General features: G+C 49.1%; 10 protein-coding genes across 12 annotated transcripts; 5 read left to right on the forward strand and 5 right to left on the reverse strand.

The window, feature by feature from the left end:
- The first annotated feature begins 679 nt into the window (after window positions 1-679).
- TERG_01118 (uncharacterized protein) lies at window positions 680-2139 on the forward strand. Of its 3 annotated transcripts, XM_003239088.2 has the most exons (4): window positions 680-1481; window positions 1555-1654; window positions 1712-1923; window positions 1999-2115. In XM_003239088.2, exons 1-4 carry the CDS (start codon window positions 1271-1273, stop codon window positions 2025-2027), a joined length of 552 nt encoding a protein of 183 aa, XP_003239136.1. In that variant the 5' UTR covers window positions 680-1270; the 3' UTR covers window positions 2028-2115. The 3 variants fall into 3 exon arrangements, with proteins under 3 accessions (XP_003239136.1, XP_047605343.1, XP_047603673.1); XM_047749244.1 differs by having other exon boundaries at window positions 1712-2139; XM_047747709.1 differs by having other exon boundaries at window positions 1555-2139.
- A 29-nt stretch (window positions 2140-2168) lies between these two features.
- TERG_01119 (uncharacterized protein) lies at window positions 2169-2651 on the reverse strand (the record flags this gene model as incomplete). The annotated part of the gene is made up of 2 exons (XM_003239089.2): window positions 2169-2341; window positions 2420-2651. 2 exons carry the CDS (start codon window positions 2649-2651, stop codon window positions 2169-2171), a joined length of 405 nt encoding a protein of 134 aa, XP_003239137.2.
- Window positions 2652-3230: 579 nt separating this feature from the next.
- TERG_01120 (uncharacterized protein) lies at window positions 3231-4372 on the forward strand. The gene is made up of 2 exons (XM_003239090.2): window positions 3231-3337; window positions 3396-4372. Exon 2 carries the CDS (start codon window positions 3527-3529, stop codon window positions 4199-4201), a length of 675 nt encoding a protein of 224 aa, XP_003239138.2. The 5' UTR covers window positions 3231-3337; window positions 3396-3526; the 3' UTR covers window positions 4202-4372.
- TERG_01121 (uncharacterized protein) lies at window positions 4259-6500 on the reverse strand (the record flags this gene model as incomplete). The annotated part of the gene is made up of 2 exons (XM_003239091.1): window positions 4259-6142; window positions 6204-6500. 2 exons carry the CDS (start codon window positions 6498-6500, stop codon window positions 4259-4261), a joined length of 2181 nt encoding a protein of 726 aa, XP_003239139.1.
- Window positions 6501-7563: 1063 nt separating this feature from the next.
- On the reverse strand, window positions 7564-8052 carry TERG_01122 (uncharacterized protein; the record flags this gene model as incomplete). The annotated part of the gene is made up of 4 exons (XM_003239092.1): window positions 7564-7612; window positions 7680-7778; window positions 7848-7938; window positions 8019-8052. The coding sequence occupies 4 exons, from the start codon at window positions 8050-8052 to the stop codon at window positions 7564-7566; spliced, it is 273 nt and encodes a 90-aa protein (XP_003239140.1).
- Window positions 8053-8905: 853 nt separating this feature from the next.
- Window positions 8906-10356, forward strand: TERG_01123 (uncharacterized protein; the record flags this gene model as incomplete). The annotated part of the gene is made up of 2 exons (XM_003239093.1): window positions 8906-9652; window positions 9718-10356. 2 exons carry the CDS (start codon window positions 8906-8908, stop codon window positions 10354-10356), a joined length of 1386 nt encoding a protein of 461 aa, XP_003239141.1.
- Window positions 10357-11529: 1173 nt separating this feature from the next.
- TERG_01124 (uncharacterized protein) lies at window positions 11530-12558 on the forward strand (the record flags this gene model as incomplete). The annotated part of the gene is made up of 2 exons (XM_003239094.1): window positions 11530-11630; window positions 11910-12558. 2 exons carry the CDS (start codon window positions 11530-11532, stop codon window positions 12556-12558), a joined length of 750 nt encoding a protein of 249 aa, XP_003239142.1.
- A 1683-nt stretch (window positions 12559-14241) lies between these two features.
- On the reverse strand, window positions 14242-15531 carry TERG_01125 (uncharacterized protein; the record flags this gene model as incomplete). The annotated part of the gene is made up of 1 exon (XM_003239095.2): window positions 14242-15531. The coding sequence occupies one exon, from the start codon at window positions 15529-15531 to the stop codon at window positions 14242-14244; it is 1290 nt and encodes a 429-aa protein (XP_003239143.2).
- A 465-nt stretch (window positions 15532-15996) lies between these two features.
- TERG_01126 (uncharacterized protein) lies at window positions 15997-17897 on the reverse strand (the record flags this gene model as incomplete). The annotated part of the gene is made up of 5 exons (XM_003239096.1): window positions 15997-16682; window positions 16743-17504; window positions 17581-17606; window positions 17676-17713; window positions 17814-17897. 5 exons carry the CDS (start codon window positions 17895-17897, stop codon window positions 15997-15999), a joined length of 1596 nt encoding a protein of 531 aa, XP_003239144.1.
- A 498-nt stretch (window positions 17898-18395) lies between these two features.
- On the forward strand, window positions 18396-19044 carry TERG_11682 (uncharacterized protein). Its single transcript, XM_047750756.1, has one exon. It carries the CDS (start codon window positions 18661-18663, stop codon window positions 19015-19017), a length of 357 nt encoding a protein of 118 aa, XP_047605344.1. The 5' UTR covers window positions 18396-18660; the 3' UTR covers window positions 19018-19044.
- The last annotated feature ends 738 nt before the right edge of the window (window positions 19045-19782 follow it).

Here is a 19782-nt window from a genome sequence, read left to right on the forward strand (position 1 = left end):
CGAGTCGAGTCTCAAGAGGGCGTCGCGAGAGGCCGGCCAAGGTCAGTCCATGAAGAGAGACAGACAGACAGACAGACAGACAGAGAGATAGAGAGATAGAGAGACGGTCGGGATGGAGAAGAAGGTCGGCGACGGTCGGTGATTGTGAAAGGAGAAGACTTAAAGGGAAGACTTGAGTGGCCAACGCTAGCTAGCTAGTCGGGCTGGATGAGTTAGTCAACCTTGTCGGAGGGGCGGATGAGAAGCAGCGATAGATAGAGAGAGACCAGAGATAGATATAACTGCAGGAGAAGCGATAGAAGAGACAGCGAGACAAGAGAAGAAGCAAATATAACAGGACAGGATGGATGGAATACGAGGATGTCTCTTTGCCTTTTCTCTGCCTTTTCTCAAGGACTTCGATATCCGGCCTTGCTGTCTCTCCCTTGGCTGACAGATATTAGTATTAACAACTACTACTAATGCACGGCATTAGCAGTCCATGGCTATAGCTACCTGTCGCTACTCTCGAGTACTTCTCTTCTTATTCTCTTCTTACTCTCTTCTTCCATCTTGCTGTGAAAACTCTTCCTCGTCTTCTCCACCGGCCAACTGACCCCCCCCTAACTCACTAACTCCCCCTAACCTCTTCTTGCTCTCTAACCGTCGGCAAGCCGTGTCTAAGTCTTCAAGTCACCGCTTCTTCTTCTTCTTCTTCTTCGTCGTCGTCGTCTCTCTCTTTACTGTCTGCTTCTACTACCATGTCTTGCCACCGCTAACTAGGCTGCCACTAGTCAAAAAGACCCTCTTACTCCTCTTAGCCATCTTATCCTCTTTTATCCCCTTAAGGTCCTCCTCTTAGCCCTTCTTGTCCTTCTTGTCCTTCCTTCTTTTAGTCTTGGAGTCACTTAAGAGGGGTCATGTGATGAAGTTAATACCTAGTAGTGATAGCGAAGATAGAAGCAAAGCTTCAAGTAGCAACAGAGTAACAATTGCAGCCATACATCCTGACTTCTCCATCTCGACTCAACTTATCCTCTGCTTCAACTTATCCTCTGCTTCATCCTCTGCGTCATCCCCCATCTCGACTTCACTGCTATATCATCATCCCTTGTCCCTGTCTGTCCAACTACTTGGCGAAGCCTCCACATGCCCAGCCTCGTCTTTGTCAACTTCATCATCAACATAATAACATCAACACAATAACATCAACAGCAGCATCAGTCCACATCAATTGGCATCGGCGGCAACCTCAATCCATCGTAAGACACCAAGCAGTAGCCCAATAGCCATGTTCAGACTCCCCTTCTCCCGGGCCTCGGCCTCTGTCTCCCTCTCTGTCTCCCGCGCATTTCACTCCTCCCGCCCGCTCGCCGTCAGCCAGGGCGACAGCATCCCCGACCTCGACGTCCTGACTGAGAACTCGCCCGGAAACAAGGTCAACCTCGCCTCCGAGCTGGCCTCGGGCAAGGGCGTCATCGTCGGCACTCCCGGCGCCTTCAGTGCGTTGACCCTACTCGCTATTCACCATACTCTACTCTCTGCTTGTCTATAGTTGATTAACGATCTATGCAGCACCCGGATGCTCTCTCTCGCATGTACCAGGCTTCCTCAACCATCCCAAGCTCAAAGACGCAGGCAAGGTCTTCGTCGTCTCGGTTAACGATGCTTTCGTGTCAGTCCTTGCCCCCGTTAACTGTCTGTTCAATGCGTTGGTTGCTGACTTCCCTAGAACCAAGGCGTGGGGCGAATCGCTTGACCCGCACAAGAAGAGCGGTGTTCGCTTCCTCGCCGACGCATCAGGCGAGTTCAACAGGCAGATGGACCTGCTTTTCAGCTCGGCCAAGGTCTTCGGCAACGACAGGAGCAAGAGATACGCCCTGGTCGTCGAGGACGGGAGAGTAGTCAAGGCCTTTGTCGAGCCTGACAACACCAGCGTCGATGGTATGTCACCTCCCCCTTTCCCTACTGCATTCCACCCACATTCATACTATACTGACTGGCCTGCCTGCTTTATAGTCTCCCGGGCCGAAAAGGTGCTGGGATAGATGGATAAAACAGTATATAGAACCTTCTCATTCTCATGTAAGATAGTTATCTTTATTTATCGTGACATGTTCCAGCATGCAACGTGCTTCTTCTCTCTCTCTCTCTCTCTCTCTCTCTCTCTTTGCTCGTGAATGCTCGCGCTACTGCTTCGTCTTCTCCCATTGCTCGGGCGTATAGCATTTGGGCGTCCACGCGTGGATGGCTGCTATCTCGGCCTTCAGCGCAGAGTTGACCAGTCGGTGCCGTGCAAGCGTCGTCTTGCTCTCGAACTGCGGGGATACTATTATCGCCTGGAACGCTTGGCCGCAACCTCCTACAGACACACACACACCACCCCATTAGCCATGCAATGCGATGCGCATATTCATATAGGTAGAGTAGGAGGGAATACCTGATAGATCCTCGACTTCTACATGCTGTGCCTCAAGCTTGTTTGTAAGAATGGACTTGATGGAGTCGGGCGTTACGGCCGGTGCAAACTGCGGCTCGTTAGGCGCCGGTTGGGCCATGGTAGAGTATGAATAATCTGGGCCGAAGAGGTTTGGGGTTGTTCCTCTCGGGGTTGTGATGACGGTTGGCCGGCGGAGGGCTGGTAGTATGCGGGAGGCGAGGCGGAAGGACATAAGGGGTGAAGAAGAGGAAGGAGGAAGAAGATGAAGAAGAAGAAGAGGAATAAGTAAGTTTTCCTTGGTCGTGAGATGCGATCAAGGTAAATGTGGATTGAAAGAGAAAAAGTTGACGCCGCGCATTAGTAATGGATGGATGAAAGCGCGCTCGTGTCTAGCCGCCGCTTAGTTTAGCCGCGATGTGGAGAATTTTTGCCGCCCCACCTTAGTTTGTGTTGTTTTACTGCTTAGCATCAGCGAATACCTATCAACATCCATCGTCGTCGCCTCCGGTCACCATTCATTCGCACCAATTGCTCAGGTTCACAGCCAATGCTTGCTACGTCTCTCAGAAACACGTCCAGGATGGCTACCGTTTGCTCTCCCTTCTCCAAGGCCGTCATCAGCTGCATGCAGAAGATGTAAGAAACCATTTTCACTGGCTCTAGGATCTAGCTAACCTTGGCCTGCTATAGGTACCCGGAGTCTCTTGCGGATAAGAGCTTTGATAACACTGGCTGTTAGTACCCTAGCCCTTTACACATTATATGCCTACTTGCTAACACCCACTCTGGAAGTACTCCTGGAAGCACCGCTGAACAAGCATCGCCGGCTCAAAAACTCAGTCCTCCTGACCGTCGATCTCACAAAGGCCGTGGCCGATGAGGCCATCGCCAGAGGTGACTCCATCATCATTGCATACCGTAAGTTTAACGCATGACTGAAACGGCATGAAAGGGTTTACTAACTAACACTACAAAGACCCAATCATATTCCGAGGTCTCAAGGCCCTTACCCTCGCCAACTCGCAACAAAAATCGCTCCTTAGACTCGCCCAGGAAGGGATAAGCGTTTACTCGCCGCATACAGCCGTCGATGCTACTCCAGGTGCAATGGCAGACTGGCTGTGTCAGTGTGCAGTACCATCTTCCGTCCAACCCCGTCCCACAACAGAGACGATATATCCTTCTCCTGACCCCCCAGTAGACCCGGACTTCAAAGATGCCGGCATGGGACGGAAAATCACTTTCAAACAGCCTCTACCCTTGAACGACATGATCGGCTCCATTGCAAAGACTGCTTTGCCCCAGTCTAATGTTATTGGCACCTACCCGGAACACATCGTAGGCTTCTCTATAGCTATACCCCAGGGATCCTCCGTATCAGACATCACTATTTCTTCTGTTGCAGCTTGTCCAGGCTCGGGGTCGTCGATACTCATGAAAAGCGGGACTCCAGTGGCTGACTTGCTGCTCACTGGCGAGTTAAGTCATCACGAAGCACTGGCTGCGATAGAAGCTGGCTCGGTGGTGATCACTCTCTCCCACTCGAATTCCGAACGGGGATTTTTACAGCGGTACATGCATTCGAACTTGCATGAACGTTTGTCCAGGGAATGGAGGGGAGTATGTGCCGACAATGATCTGGGGAGGCATGTCAAGGATGAATCACCCGAAGGACAAATGCTGAAGCAGATCTTTGCAGATGACAGTGTATGTGTGGATGTTAGTAAGTCGGATAGAGATCCATACCAGGTGGTCTGCTGGCGGAACGGGAGTGAGGTGTGATCTCCCTTTCGCTCTCGTTGATAATGTAATATAGAACTTTATTTACTTCCCATCTATCTAACTTAAAAGGACTCTAATCTCCCCCGTTGTACGCGGGAACAGCGCTCTCAAACTCCACTCCTGTTCCTCCCCTTCATCCCTTTCTTCACCAGCATCTTTATCTGTATCTCCAGCGCTCGCCCTCGCCTCATCTGCACCAACAATCATCCCCTCGATAAACTCAAAATCGCTCGCAAATGCCTCCACTGCCTCCTCCGTTACCCCCTTTACCAATCCAGCACTGTTCACCCGTTTGAGGTTATCAGTTGCATCAACTAGCGCGGCAGGCAGGAAGTCATCTAGCTGCTGGCTCACAGCTGATAATGCAGCCGGTTGGAACTCAGGCAATTTGGCAACAGTTTCTAGTTGGTTCTTGCTGCTGCTGTCTGACTCGCTACGGGCGTTATATCCCTCCAGAGCACGAAGAAGCATGTCCAATCCTGACTTCTCCAGTAAGAACTCGTGCTGGAACTTATGTAGCTCGGCCCGTAGGTTGGCAAGGGTATTTGATAAGCTGCCCAGATGTGTCGAGGATGCAAATTCGTACGCCGACACCGCTGTACGCGCAGCAAGAATACAATTAGTCTCAAATATTGTTCGAGAGAAGCCGTCCTTGAGCGAATTGGTGGATTTCCTTGTTAGATCCAGCATCGGATCAAGAGTTGAGCGAAGGATAGGCGTGAACTCGTTTCTTTCCTCCCCTTCACCAAAAGTCTTGTTAAGAACCGCATGGCTGAAGGATGAGTCGTACGCTTTCATCAACTGCTCGAGACTCTCGATGCATTCAGTAAAGTATTCTGGTGGACTCAGGTCGTCTGGCGGTAGTAAGCCAGCGGAATCATTCGAAGCAGTCTTCACCCGATCCCGAGCCAGGCTTTCAAAGTGCTCCATTGCAAAGCGCTCCAGCGACGAAAGCGTATGCACTAGCGCCGAATCAGCCCCTACAAGCTTGCTGAACGTCGTTTCATAGAACGCCAGCAGATTAGCCACTTTGTATATGGTAACTATATCATCGTGACCTTGAACAACTAGTTCAACTCTTTGCTGCAGTGAGCGAGCAACGCCGCTTAGGTCCCGGGTGATTAGCTCCCTTAGCGCCTTCTGGCCATCAAATACCGGTTCGCCTTCTTCCCCGCGAGACCACGGTTCGCTCTTGATACCTGCCTCCATCCCCTTGGCAAGATCGTCTGCGTCCGAAACAAAGAGGGCCTCCAGTGCTTCTCGCTCAGACACAGTAGCTGAATGCACCCACGCAAGCATATCGCTCACGTACCGGAGTGGATCGTGTGCAGAAAACTCAATTGGCTTGGTATTTGCATCTGCCCCTTCGCCGGACAAAGCTATCGTAAGAGCGTGATGGAATGCATCGGACAGAATATATTCTCGAGCCTCGGCAAAGAAGTCGAGACAGCTGTGGAACAGACTCGGTCTCTCAGCAAGGACTCTGATTCCTTTTCTGATCGTTCCTCCAATTTGTGGGTCTTCTAGGTTCAGTGATTTGAACTCCTTCTGAATCCATTTATATAGCTTGAGGAACGCGGAGTTGAGGTTCTTGGAGCTTTGCTCCATGATCTCCAGCCCTAGCTTTTGGTTTTCACTGCCCAGCAGCACCTCGCAATCCTTGTGTATTTGCTTTGTCCGGCCGAGGATGCTGAAAAATCTGTCATCTACAGGTTCTGACAGAGAGGTCAAAACTTGCACGTCTTCCTCGGGAAGAATGAAGTGTTTGTTGAAAGCATTGAGTAGGACCTGTTTCGTCTCCGCTTCCTCTTTCTTAGTCGTTAAGGTAGACGCTTCTTCAAGTACCGGTCCAGTCTCCTTGTGTGCTACTGACAATCGATCTCGCATGTCCTGACATATCGTATTGAGGTTGGCTATTACATCGCCGATTCGAGAGAGTTGCTACGTACAGAGACATTCCGTTAGTCTAGCTTCTCACCCCAAGTCATAAAGAGACACCCACCTCAGCAACCCTACCGAAATCCTGTATTATCTTGCCATTGGAATCAATAACTTCCTTCTGGACATCAAGTCGAAGGGTTCTCCTGGTCTCCGCGGTATTTTGAATCCCCCTACTATCCAATGTCTCCAGCGCATCTCTGAATTCCGAGTCCGCATAGGACGCAGCTAGAGCGGAGTTGAGTCGGTTGGCCAGTGCTGTCTGCCGCGGAGCTACATTCGCGCCAGCAGGCGGTGGCGAGGACATGCCATTTGGAGATGAGCCGGCAGCAATACCTCCGCCCGAACGAAGAGTAGCCATCCTGGTAGCCAGCTTATCTATATCTCAACTCGCATCTCGGGTGTTATTCTCTGGTTGGTCTGGCGGACAGCGGGTGGTCCGGGCGTTACTCGAAGCGTGCACGGCCCTTCATTTTTCCGCGGTTAAGTCTTATTATGTAATCTAAGGTTGTCCCTCGGAAGGCGCAGGTGGAAGCCTTTTTCAAAAGCTCTTCCATATTTGCTTTTGGACAGAGAGCAACATCCAAGAACCAGCACCGACCAACCCGGGTTGGCACATCCTGGCACCAAAAGTACATATATATATTTTCATTTTAGGTTAACAATATAGCCGGGATCCTTCCAAGGCAGCGAGCAGGATTTCGAACTTTAGCATATACCACATACCACAAAAAGAGTTCGGGAAAAGGTGGTCCGACGAATAGATTACTCAACGCTACAGAGCATACTTTGCAAGAGTCTTGGAAAAGGATAATGGTCTCGGTATTGCAACAGCCATGTTGTTATCTCAGTCAAAGAGGCAAAACTGATACCCCATTGAGAGCGTGGACAGGCCAACAAGATACCATACCATAGCAGACCAGATGAAAATGCGGCTGCTTGAGATCTCAACTAAACTCTGAAGTAAATCTCATGAGCTTCCTCTAGATGAGATGCACAACATGTAAGGTTTTCGTCATCTCTCCCCACTCTCTTGAACTCCTCGATGACCCAGAATCATGAGACCCATGGCCCGCGAGATGTTATTATCCCAGGGGTTGTTCCCAGTTTTTCGAGCTTTCTTTGGAGGCCAGCTGTTGGTTCACCACAACTCCGGGCTCAACGTTGGACGGAAGTGAACCACTCTTCCAAGAGCGTTTTCACGCTTTTAGGAAGTCAGATCAAAATATATAATTAGTGAAAACGGTGAGTTATAATTGAACAGAAAATATCATAAGTGCATTAAAGTATATTAATCATGAACTAATTGGTGGTATTTAAATATATAGAGAAAATGGAAGCTATATGTGTTTAGCCTTCATATCACTGTGCCAATAAGGACAAGCCCGGGAAATCATGCATGATAGTTGTTTAGCCCTCCACATTTACTCGGGCTTGGTGTCCATTCCAAGGGCGCTCTTGACCTTGTCGCCACTATAAACTATCTGTTAGCAATGCCCGGGAGGTTTTCATCGAGCGGGGAAAGCAATTCACTACTTACATGGCCTGGGCAGCTCCGCCGCTCTGGTTGTCGCTGGCACGCTGGCCCTTATCAAAGACTTGCTGGGCAGTGCCCTTCTGTTCATCAGGCTGGAGACCACTGCGAAATATGTCAGTTCAGTATATCGCTGAGAAAGGCAGGATTGACTGCGGGAATTATATGTCATACCGAGCAACGCGGTCCTTAGTGTCAGTGTAGGCCTCGCCGATCTTGTCCTGCTGGGACTTGGTGCTGTCAGGAGTCAACTCCTCCTTCGCCTCTGTTCAAGGAAGTTAGAGTTGAGGGGATACTTTTCAGAATTTCAGAGAGGGGTGTAAAGAAGGGGGAGAAAGCGCATACTGGTAAGGAAATCCTTGCGTCCAGTGTCAGCCATTGTGAATGATTGTTATAGAAGAAGTGTTTTTTGGGAGGTTTGAAAAGATGTTATGAGATTGGAATTGATTGGATTGTTCGTCTTGTTGTGTGATGATGATGAAAAGAAGTAGCTCATCTCAGGGACATCGTCGACCTTTATATAGCCATCCCCTCAGGGCCAGATTGAGTAAGAACCTTGGGATGACGTCGTCATCCGTATCTCGATACTGGGAACACTGCCCTCCCCGGCGCCTGTCGTTTCAAGGGGTATGACGAACAAGCACACTGGCAACCTCAGCGCGAGGTCCGCTGTGGAGAGCTTTCATCCTCTTCCATCCATGCTGTGCATGCAATCGAAAATAGAGTTCATAATTACATCATATTCCAAGTCCTAAATCACGTGATATGACCAAGACCATCCATGTTAGTCATTCTCTTGCATCATAGTTTCTCCGGCGTCCGGGTGCCGAGGCCCATAAACGATCCGTGTGCTCCACCCGGAGCAACCTCCGTAAGCGTCTTCGCGCTTCCATCAACTTCATCCCAACATCATCCATCATTCGAGTCACCAACATAGCAACAACCGCCGAGCGCAACCACGAAATGGCTGCTACCCAGTCCCGCTTATGATGCTTACGCCTCCTCTCTTGCTCCGTTATTCGAGCGAAGTTCTTTTTTTCTAACCCTTGTTCCTGTTTGTCCTGCCACACCCTGCCGCATTGCTGTTACCACACCCCACACCAATATTTGCCGTCTTTTTGCCGCAACTCCATACAGATAACAAGTGTGCTATCTTTCGATTTTTTTGCCTCCTTCCCCCACGACGGGCCGTGTACCTCTTTTCTACAACCCCTCTATAATTCTGGCTGTTAATGTCTGTCCCTGACACATCACCACCTTCCTGGGATCTGACCCCGGCAATCAGCCTGTTACATTCTTTTAGCCTCGAAGGCTGTCAACATGAACGCCCCGCGAGTCCAAAGCAAACTGCAAATGGCCCTATCAGCCATGCCACGTTCGCCTCTAATTCTCTAGGGGATGCCGAGAGTGAGAAAGGTGCACAACCTAAGCTTGGAGATTTTGGCGCCCTGTTTACCTTTCTCTCCCAAACTACGCCACCGAAGCTTGGTACTGTCTCTGACAACTCGGCCATCTATGCTCGCAGTGGCAAAAAGGATGTGCTAGAGGCAGCTGCAGTGCTAAAGCATCAGCTTGACGGGAGCAGGTCTCCCAATAAGAAAGTGATTCTCAAGGGGAATGTCCCCAAGAACATCAATTCCGCGGGGTTATCGGTGCTACCAGCACCTACCAGTGGGACCGTCCTGGACTCGCCTAAATCCATACTTCGCAGACCTCCTGCTACTACTGCTGGTGCTATCGCTGGGGCCGAGGCTGTTCCTTCCGCACCTAAAGGCAAGAGGATAGTTGGTTCTATTATCCATATTGAGCCGCTCCTGACTGGCTCTACTATACAAAGACAACAGGCTCTTGTCTCGTTGCTCGAAGAAAAACATGCCAAAGTCAGGAATAACTTGAACCACGGGAACTTACGTGAATGCCTCTGTCGCCCTCTAAAGACGGCACCAGCAGGTATTCACGTATTTGTCGATATGTCTAACGTAAGTTGCTGTGCCTTGATTGCCGATAGCGACAAAGCTTAAGCCTATTCTAACTACTCTTACAGATCATGGTTGGCTTCCACGACTGCATCAAGAAGTCAAGGGACATACCTCTGACTACTCGAGTTCGTCGATTGCCCTTATCATTCCAGAACTTTGCCCTCGTCCTCGAACGAGCGCGGCCAGTCAGCAAGCGAGTTCTCGTTGGCTCTGATCGGTATCCCGCCATTGACGAAGCAGAAACGCTTGGTTACGAGACGAACATTCTCGAACGAGTACACAAGGCGAAGGGCTCATCGCCCCGGAAGACGAAACTCTCCGGAGGTGGTGGAGATAAGGCCTCGCGCCGTTCACTCTATGATCAGTCCAGCAGTTCCGAAACGAATGCCCAAACCTCCTCCGAAAGATGGGTTGAGCAAGCTGTAGATGAGATTCTACATTTAAAGATACTGGAGAGCATCGTTGACACCGATACTCCCTCAACAATTGTCCTGGCGACCGGCGACGCTGCCCAGGCTGAGTATTCAGATGGGTTCTTGAAGATGGTTGACCGCGCGTTGAGTAAGGGTTGGTATGTTGAATTGGTTAGTTTCAGCTCCATCACCAGCCGTGCTTACACTCGGAAATCATTTCGCGACAAATGGGGTTCTAGATTTCGGATTTTTGAGCTTGATATATATGCTGAATATCTGTTGGATCTATGATTTCCCTTCATGTCTCTTCTTTACTCCCGGTCCTTAAACACGTTTTGATTCCTGCTACATAAGCAAACTGGTGTTCCTGGTAAAACAGGAGGTCAGTCCGTTTCATTACGGGTTTAGCCGTGGTTGTCGGACCACGTTGCTGAATGAAGGCTTTCGAAATTACCCTTTGAAGTAAGGGTCCTTTTATTGACAGGGAATGATTCGGGACGAAGTCACTTACCGCTTGACATATTCTTAATAGGGTATTTCTCCGCGTGTAGTTGATTTTAAGCCACAACACAGCTAATTCATGTCTTTACAATACTCAGCAATGTATATACATCTGCGTTTGCAATGTACACATGAGTTAGTTGATATTGAATATTATAAAGCAATACACATCTACAAGTACTTCTGTAATCTCGCTCGCATCTCCGCTACCTGCACTCCTTATCCATTAGATTTCCCCTGTCGACACCTCGCCCGTGTAGTACATTATCCACGCATTAAATATCTCATGCATCTTCCTTGCCTCTGCCTGTAAATTAAATTAGAGAATTTCATCAACGAACAAGATCTACCAAAGATCGCTCCTGATGGTCTTCCCATAAGAAAGCCCTCAAACTCGGGTATGCAAGGCAAACACCCTGAATCAGCACCCGGTGGCTGCCTAGTGCCACGGCTGCTGCCTGTGCTTCTGCCTGCTGCCTAGATGATAGAGATCTAGGGGTTCAGCCAATGTCCAGCTACCTTTCCCATCTAGTTAGCCATTGCCAGTGATAGACCAGCTCCAGACCCTTGAGGATCCTGGGACATGCCGTGTTTTATATACTGCCATGCACTTCCACTGGCTTGAAGAATGCCTGCTGCGCTTCTGCCTTGCGAATAACTGCGTTATTCCGCGTATCCCTTTGCTCCGCGACTGCTCTCGACTCCACTGTGAAGATCGGGACGAAGAGCTGGAGCCTGATGCCTGAAGCACTCTCAGTCTTGTCTGACAAATAACTAGTTAATGGTTATGAAACTCCTTTGACATTATAAAACTCAAAATATCCTTATATATCTAAAGGCTTCTGCCGGTCTGTACCTCTGCCTCTTTAAAACTCCAGCTCCTAGATATTTGTACAGACATAATCCCCTTTACTTCTCCTCTTTTACAATCCATTTGATTTTTTTCTCTAGAGGGGCTGCAATATGGCGGAGTCTACTACCGATAGTGACACAGGATATGAGCTGGCCGAGCTCTATGGCGGCGCGATGAAGGTCCTGATACCGAAGGGATTCGCAAACATGGGGTAAGATATAATTCATTTTTACCCTGCTTTTACTTCTCTCCCTCTTCCTCTTCCTCTTCCCTATACTGCCCTGCTTTCTATATGGCCACCGCTGCTGCTTCTTGCGCCTGCACCACCCCCGCGGCGGGGCTGCTGCCTGCTGGGCTCCCGACCAGCACTCCAAGTGGACATTTTTTGAATGATAAGCCCAAATTTGAGCGAGGATGGCATCGAGCAATATAAATCATACTCAAAAGAGACATACTGCTAAGACAACCCGACGGATTCAATCATAAAAAGGTCTATCTATCCAATCCCTGATAACCAGGAGGTCTTCCGGTCTACCTCCACAAAGACAAACATCATCATCGAACTGGTCGAACGACTGGAGCCGGGCTCATATACCCTGCCAGAAGAGGTGGCGGCTCAGTTGGAAACATCCTCGGATACCAACAAAGAGGAACTCAGCGCTGTCTTGTATCATCTGCATGACATGTGCACTTCCAATGGGGACACCTATGAGATTCTCGATCTGCCGAAGCCGTACCCTGTTCAACTCATACCTTCTCCAGCGTATACTTGCCAGGCACTGGTGACCGCCAAGGGGAAGATATCCGACACTCAGCGCTTGCTTAACATGCTCTCAGACTCTACGCAGCAAGCGACATCGACATCAACACCAGCCTCAACCGGTACTGCTGGTACTGCCGGTACGACCGTCACTGCACCGATAACCGAACACGAATCAACTTCAACCTGCCATTTCTTCCTTGTACGGCTCGCACAGTATGGCACTGATATACTTGTTTATATCAATGTCCCTCACGATATGCTTGAGGAATCTGGAGTTCCCGGCGCGGTTGCCCAGGAGGAAATGCGTGCGCATGACATCATGGCCAATATGATGCGGTCCCTGGGAATTATTGACTATTGCCTTTTCGGAGGTTAGTCGCCAGGCTGATAATCACATACACTTCAGGAATAAGCGCAGTGAGCATACGAAGGGATGGAAGTGGGAAAAGTGCCTTATCACCAGGGACAAAAAGTAATAAAACTATGTATATTAAAGGAAAAATCAATGTCATTTATAATCAATTCGGTCTAGATATTTAATACAAGCTCTTGATACTCAGCGAAATTGCAATTGTACGAGAACGGATGATGAAGTGAATTCGTCAGCGAGTGATGATAAAACCCCTAGGTTTTGCAAAGAGTAGTTGCCAACTAAAGAGATCTTAACAAAACAAAGCCAGAAATTGAACACTGGTATAATCGCCCGCAAAAACAATAATAGAAACATCGTACATCATGAGATCATTCAAACCTTATCCAGACTCGTTATCATGCCTCTTATACTTTCGCTTTCCCCCTTGGCTTTGGCTTAACTTGCAATAGCTTCCCATCATAACACTTTCCACACCGAACCTTTACCGGATCAATGCTCCTTGAGTGTCGACCATATTCCTGCCCACAACTCGTGCAGCACCACATGTACTTGTAATTGATTAGATATGAATGTTTCGTGCTAATTTCGATCTTTCCCGAGTACTCTAGGTGAGTGTCGAGTGCTGTCTTGCACTTTTTAGCCCATTGTTTAAAACTTGCGCCGTGAGGCTGGTCGAGAACACCGGATATCATAAAGTTGGCTAGATGACAATATTCATGCGCCAATGTGTTAAGCAGCCGGCCCTCACAGTCAATTACCTTCTCGGCCAGCTCGATGGTTGCATTGTGCCTTATTGAACGGTGGACAGACGATTTGCTTGACGATATCAAAAGTTCATCCGTAGGTAACGAGTTGGTAGTTGAAGATGATGCCGAGGAAGATCCATGTGAAGAGGAAGTATTCGGAGAGCAGAAGTTCGCTGAAGAGGAGTCGATAAGCAACTGCTCTGTTGAATCTCTGTTGCGTGTGATCAACTCTTTTTTCCAAGTAGCTCTACCAGCCGTGGTAGTCAATTTGTTATTCCAAACAATGTTTACTCCCCCGGCGGATTTAGCGAGTTTCAAAATCTCGCCCCCAGTCACCATGGTATCCAATTCGTTAAAGAAGTCCGTAGCAAGAGTATGTTTCCGTTCATCGAATTCTCGCTTCTTGGTAGCCAATGCCTTCTTTGTCGATGCTGATGCCTTGGCTTGCTTTTTACCCGGGCTGGCATTTTTTTTGATCGGGGAGGTATGTAGAGGCAACTTGTCACTGATTGCATCAGTTTCAGGAGTACCCAGATGCCCTGGAATCGACACATCCGTAATCACACAATCGTTGTCCAGACTACCATATATCTGTTCATCATCACCCTCACCCTCTGTGTCAGAGAATATATCAAAATGCCGTTTGTAAAAATTGGGAGTTTTGATCTTTCGAGGGGAGAACTTGTCATTCCACTCATTGACAGCTTCCTGGTCCCAAAACATGTCGATATTAGATTTGTGAGGGGATGGAGGAATGCGAGTCTTCTGTGTCTTTGAGGGAGACTTAAGGCGGGGCTTTGTAGGGGAGGTTGGAGGAGTAACGAAGTCCATGTTCGAGCTGTCTTGCTCGGGAGACTCAACAGAAGAAGGGGAAGCCCTATTTTCAGCTTAGCAGAGATATTTTTTGACAATGATAATTAATATCCAAATACAGATAGAGTCAATTGGAAGGGAATGTTCCATACCCTTGAGAGCTATCTACGGCTCGGCTATTCGTGGTTTTTGTAGGAGTTGAACCCACAGACTTTTTGTTTTGATTTCTGGGCTCTTTTGGAAACATAGGAGATATTGGAGGCGGGAGAAATGGCCTGGATTCCAACAGAATATCAGTTGTGAAGGCTGTATCCTGCTCATATCCTTCCTGATTAACAGGACAAGATGTGTTGTACCCCTTGCTGTTGGATGACAATAGCTCTGTGTCAGAACCTGGGGTATTGTTAGGTCTGTCAGTACCCTCACAAGATTCATTATCTGATATATGAGGGGGAGTTGAGTAACGCTGCTTTCTACCCCTGAAGAGTCTTCTGCGTGGCCGATGCTGTGGCTGAGACTGAGCTTCAGCATCAGAATCTAGATGATGGTCAGGAGAAGGGTGAGATTTGCTATTTTCTTTCTTTTCCCCCTCTTCATCACTATCCTTTTCATCTTCATATTCCGAGTCCTCATATAGACTCAACGATTCATTATCAGAAACAATAAAGTCATCCAAGGAATCGAAATCCTCTGTATCATCCCCTTCATCACGTCCCATGGTACTATCCTCTTCATTTTCCCCTTCATCTTCATCACTGTAACTAGAATTCTTCTTGGATGTACGGCGAAATCTTCTTCTTTTGTCCGTTTGATCTTCCTCGTCAGGTATCTTTGTCTCTACCAGGCCTTCCTCGTCATCCTCATCTGTCCCTTGAAGTCCCAGCTTGTTAAGCCTCTCAACCACTTCCTCCTCCTCATTTCTTTCTCGATATGCCTTTTCCTTCTTCTTCGAGGTCAAAGACAAATCAGATAACTGGGATATCAGCTTTTCCTGGCCATCGATATGCCTCCTTGACCTAACAGTTCGTCTAGGGCCATCTTCGCTCTCATTCTGTTTCACTTTTCTGACGCTTTCAGAGGATATCTTTTCCTGCATCTCATCGTCCCCAGCTGTAGATTGAGATCTGGCAACAGCTTCATTCTCTACAGCTTTTCTTTCTCCGCCTTTCGTGCTTCCTTTCGCCACTTGACCAGTTTCCCTTGGTTTTGTATAAAGTCTCGCCATTGCAAAGAACTGAAATGAGGAGTATTTCGAGAAAGCTGAGTCTAAGAAGTTCGCTAAGTGAGTACCATGGAGTCTGAGTAAGGAATTTGCTGATGTCTTCTTGGATTCACTGACTGAATCTTCATCGTTAGCTTTTAGAGATGCGGCTGATGTTTCGACGTTGGCGGGGCAACCGTCTAAAAAATATGGCATAAAAGCTTCTTTCAACCACAGAAGTGACAACAACGGCTACCTTCTACCATTTACACACTCTACAGACTTATTTAAGCAAGACAAAGTAAGGAAAGGAATCAATTGGTGCCAGTTTACCGGGCTACTCCCATAAGTGAAAAGATAGAGGGGCAAAAGGAGTCAGTTTTCATCACTATTACAAACTCATAAGGAAAGGAAGTGGGAATCAAGTGCATGCTACGGTACGTACAGATGGTGTAGCGGGAGAAAAAAACAAAGCAAAAGGAGGATCGGCCGATCCAGTATCGACATGACCATTAGAAAGAAGAAGCAATGAGGGAATCAAAAAAGACAAGCAAGTTGGGGTAGAGGAAGCAGCTCAGTGTGTCGATGGGTTATGGACGAATGGTATAGTTCATGTATTACTGGTATCTATCATGGAGAACAAGAACTGAGAGGGATTTTGTTTGGTTACACCGCGCATGTTTATATCAAGATCATACCAGCGCCAGCAAGAACGGCACAGAAGACATAAGCACCGAGCTTGACAATGCCCAAGTTGACGGATGGGGCAGAGACGGTGGAAGCAGCACCTTGGTCAGGTTTGTTGGTGCCGCTTCCGGGAGCAGAGGTAACACTTCCGGTACCATCCTGGCCAGCCTGGTTGACGAGATTAGCACAGCTGCCAGACGGCTTCTCAGACTTCTGCGTGGTAGCAGCGCCGTTGAAGTCACAGGCGTTGGCTCCATTGCCCTTGGCCGACTGGTGCTTGTAGTACTGGTCGAAAGCGAAAGAAAGCTTCTCTGAGGGGCTGCACATGCTGTAAGCACCATAGGTACCGGTGGTAGCATCAGCCGTGATTCCCTTGCAAGCATCCTTATCACTACCACAGACAGTTCCGAAGAGCTTGCCAAGTTCCTTGCCGGTGACGGAGGGTTTGGCGACGCAGCTCAAGCTCTTGACCATGCAGGAGCAGAGATCCTTGTTAGGGGATGGTGGGAGTTTCACGCTGGCCTTCCAGGTAGAGCTCGTGGGACAGGTGCTGAGAGCGGTGTTGGTTGGCTTGTAAGAATCCATCTGGACACCAGAGGGCTTGATCTTGCTAATCTGCTTCTTAAGGTTGTTGTAGTCAGGGAGTTTCTTAGGCTTACCACCCTCAACCTTGACGAGGCCTGTAGCAAGTTAGCTGGCGGTCGATCTGATGGATATCATGTTAGTAGCAGGGAACCTACCGTAGTCATTTTCTTCCTGGAAGTACATGTACACGATTCCACCACTGACAACGGGAGTCATCTTGTCACCGTAAAGTGCCTGGACCTCGGTGAACATTCTTGGCTGAACCTCGTTGCAGCCGTACTCGGCGAAGAAGACTGGGACGTTGAAGTTCTTGAACTCCTCGACGACCTTATCATAACCAGATTTAGTGTAAGAGGAGTCACCACACCAAGAGTAGATGTTGTAGCCCCAGAAGTCAATGGATTCCTCATTCATATTGCAGTTGAAGTAGGCGGTCATGTCTTTGCGGATCTCGGCGTCGTCATTGGTTGCATAGCCAACACCCATTGGACGGTAGTTCTTCTGCTTAATGTAGGCCTTCATATCACGGACGGCAGCCTTAACGAAAGCACTAGCATCGGTGTTGGTGCTATTGTTGGAGACCTCGTTACCGGCAAAGAAACCAATAACATTAGTGTATTTGGCCAGCTCGTCAATGACTGAGGTGTAGCGGGTATACAGGTCATCATCCCACTTGGGGTCATCGCGGATGATGGAAGTGCTGGGTTCAGAAAGATCGGCCACAACGTAGATGCCAGCATCCTGGAGCAACTTCATGCACTCTTTGTGGTCCTTCTTGGGGTCGATGGCGTACACACGGATGGTGTTGGTTTGCAGCTCCTGCATTAGGGGGACATCACGCTGGCAGGACTTTACGTCTGCAAGGGGGTCCTGGTAGCTGTTGTCGGCGCTAGTGCTTCCATTGGTTGAGAATTCCTCTATCCAGGTGTAAGTTGTATGCCACTTAGGCGTCGAGCTTGGTAGTCAGTGTATGAGATCAAGCCGTCCACTTACGTTGATAAGCGATACCCTTCATGAAGCTATAAGAGTCAAATTAGCGCAACGATGTCAAGAGGTACGACATATGACGGGACAGAGATGCAACGTACAACTCGGTGCCATTTGACTTGTAGAAGAACTTGCTTCCCTATAGTTCCGATATCGACTGTCAGTCTTCAGTCCTTCTACTCTTTCCCCTATCAAAACCCCCTGGGCCAGCCAGGTATCAACGCAGAACGGGCACCAACCTTGATGACGATAGGATCGAGGTCAGCAGCGACGACGGAGCCGGCAACCAAGGCCGTAGCGGCCGCCAATGAGGAAAACTTCATGGTAACAATGTCTTATCTCTCGCGTGTTGTAGATACGAAAAGGTGCAGGAAAAAGCGAGAGTAGGAGCCGTAGCGAAAAGGAGATGGGGAAATAAAAAAGAGGATAAACGAGAGCGGTTACGAAAGAGAAAATAGTCGCCCGGAGAATGGACTCGAACGAGTGTGAAGAAGATGGATGAAGAGGTCTCTCAGAACAGGAGAAGGGAGAGAAGAGCGAGAGTGAAGAGAGAATTTGAAGATGTTGTTTTTTCTTTCTGGAGAAACCCGGAGAAAGTCACGTTAACCTTTTTTTTTTGGCTGCAGCTTGCGTGGACAGGACAGGGAAAAGGGGCTTGCGTAGTCAGCACGCATGAAACACGGCAGCCAAACAAAGCAGCGACAGACGAGCCAGACGAACGAAGACACGGGCGGTTAGATAGACGGGCAGGCAGGGGGGGTGGCCGTCAGGATCATAAGCAACTCTTCTCGACGTGTGCTTGATCTACGGGGTGCGCTCCTTGCGCTTCTTCGGCTGACGGTTCTGCTCTGGCAGGTCGCTGGCCATGGTGTGCCATGGGGTTGACTACGGTTGGAGTACGAGAGACGAGAGACTAGAGACTACGAGAAGCTGAAGAGAGACATCGTCACGGACGGTCGAGACATCAAGAAGTCGAGGCTTCGAGAAACCAAGTCCAAGTGAGACTTCTCTTTTGCTATCAAAACCGACGGCCGGACGCTCGCGGATCCCGTTTATATTTATGCTTGTGAAGAGGCACACTCGAAGATGACGGCTCTAAACGACTACTGCAGGCACCGCCACAGGCTGGAGACGCGATGGAGGCCGCGAACCACAGTGGCAAGCCTGGGAGGAAAAGTAAGCCCAGCCAGCAGGAAGAAGAAATGCGCGAGAGGCCCCCCAAGCCTTGAAATGTCAAACACCCCACCTCATCCCTGGGATTGTGAGACACCAGTGGAGGGCCCATACAGCGTGATTCGAACGGGCATGAGGGCGGGTTCCAGGGTGATACGGAACAAGAGGTACATGACAGCATATAAGTATTTTTACGGGCCATGGTCCAACCAGGTCTGTTCCCTCGACTTGAAGGATGTGGAAGCATCAGACACAGAGGGAAGAAAGTGAGGAGTGACCAAAAAAAAAAAAAAAAAGGAAAAAGGAAAAAGCAAATCAAGCAAGCAGCAGCAGCAACAGGCAAGATCTGGCGGTGGGCCGATGTATCGCAATCTCCAGTGATGTGCCCTCGCTTGGAGGTTGGAATGCCCTGATTGAATGCAGGCTGAACCAGGTGGCAAGTCGACCGGGCGCGCGCCAGTTCGGCGTGGTACAACTGGTTGAACTGGTTATGTGAATCAGTCTGTCCACGTTTAGGAACTATTACCAGCGAACTATAAGAGGGCTTGCTCCTGTACGGAGTACTGCTGGACTAGCCTCGAAGGTCTCAGACCCTGAAGCCCTGACGTGGTGCTGGTTGGTCTTCCCGAAGCGCCCGGCGGCCCTGTTTCCCTCGTCCGCCTCCCCTGGCAGGGGAATTTGGACTGGACTGGACTGCACCAGCCTCGCCGGCGGCCGGCGGCCTGCGCCATCCCAAGGAAATCATCAAGGAGGAGCCTGTGGGGCCAGGGGAAAACCCATCTCCATCCAGAGGAGGCAGAAAGGCTTGCCAGGAAAGCTAAGGGGGCCGCCATCTGGGTTGGCTGGGGATCCCTCGCCCCTGTATCACCAGCCGCGTACTAGTATTACAGTTACCATACATATATATCAGCCGTCAATAAAATGTAACTTACAGTAATACAGAGATATCGTAATATCAGTACGAAATAAACAAGCATAAATACACGATTAGATCGAGGGAAAAAAGCGCCAGCCTGTAATTTTACCTTTTTCTCC

The sequence above is a fragment of the Trichophyton rubrum genome (assembly GCF_000151425.1).
Source record: "Trichophyton rubrum CBS 118892 genomic scaffold supercont2.1, whole genome shotgun sequence".
NCBI lineage: Eukaryota > Fungi > Ascomycota > Eurotiomycetes > Onygenales > Arthrodermataceae > Trichophyton > Trichophyton rubrum.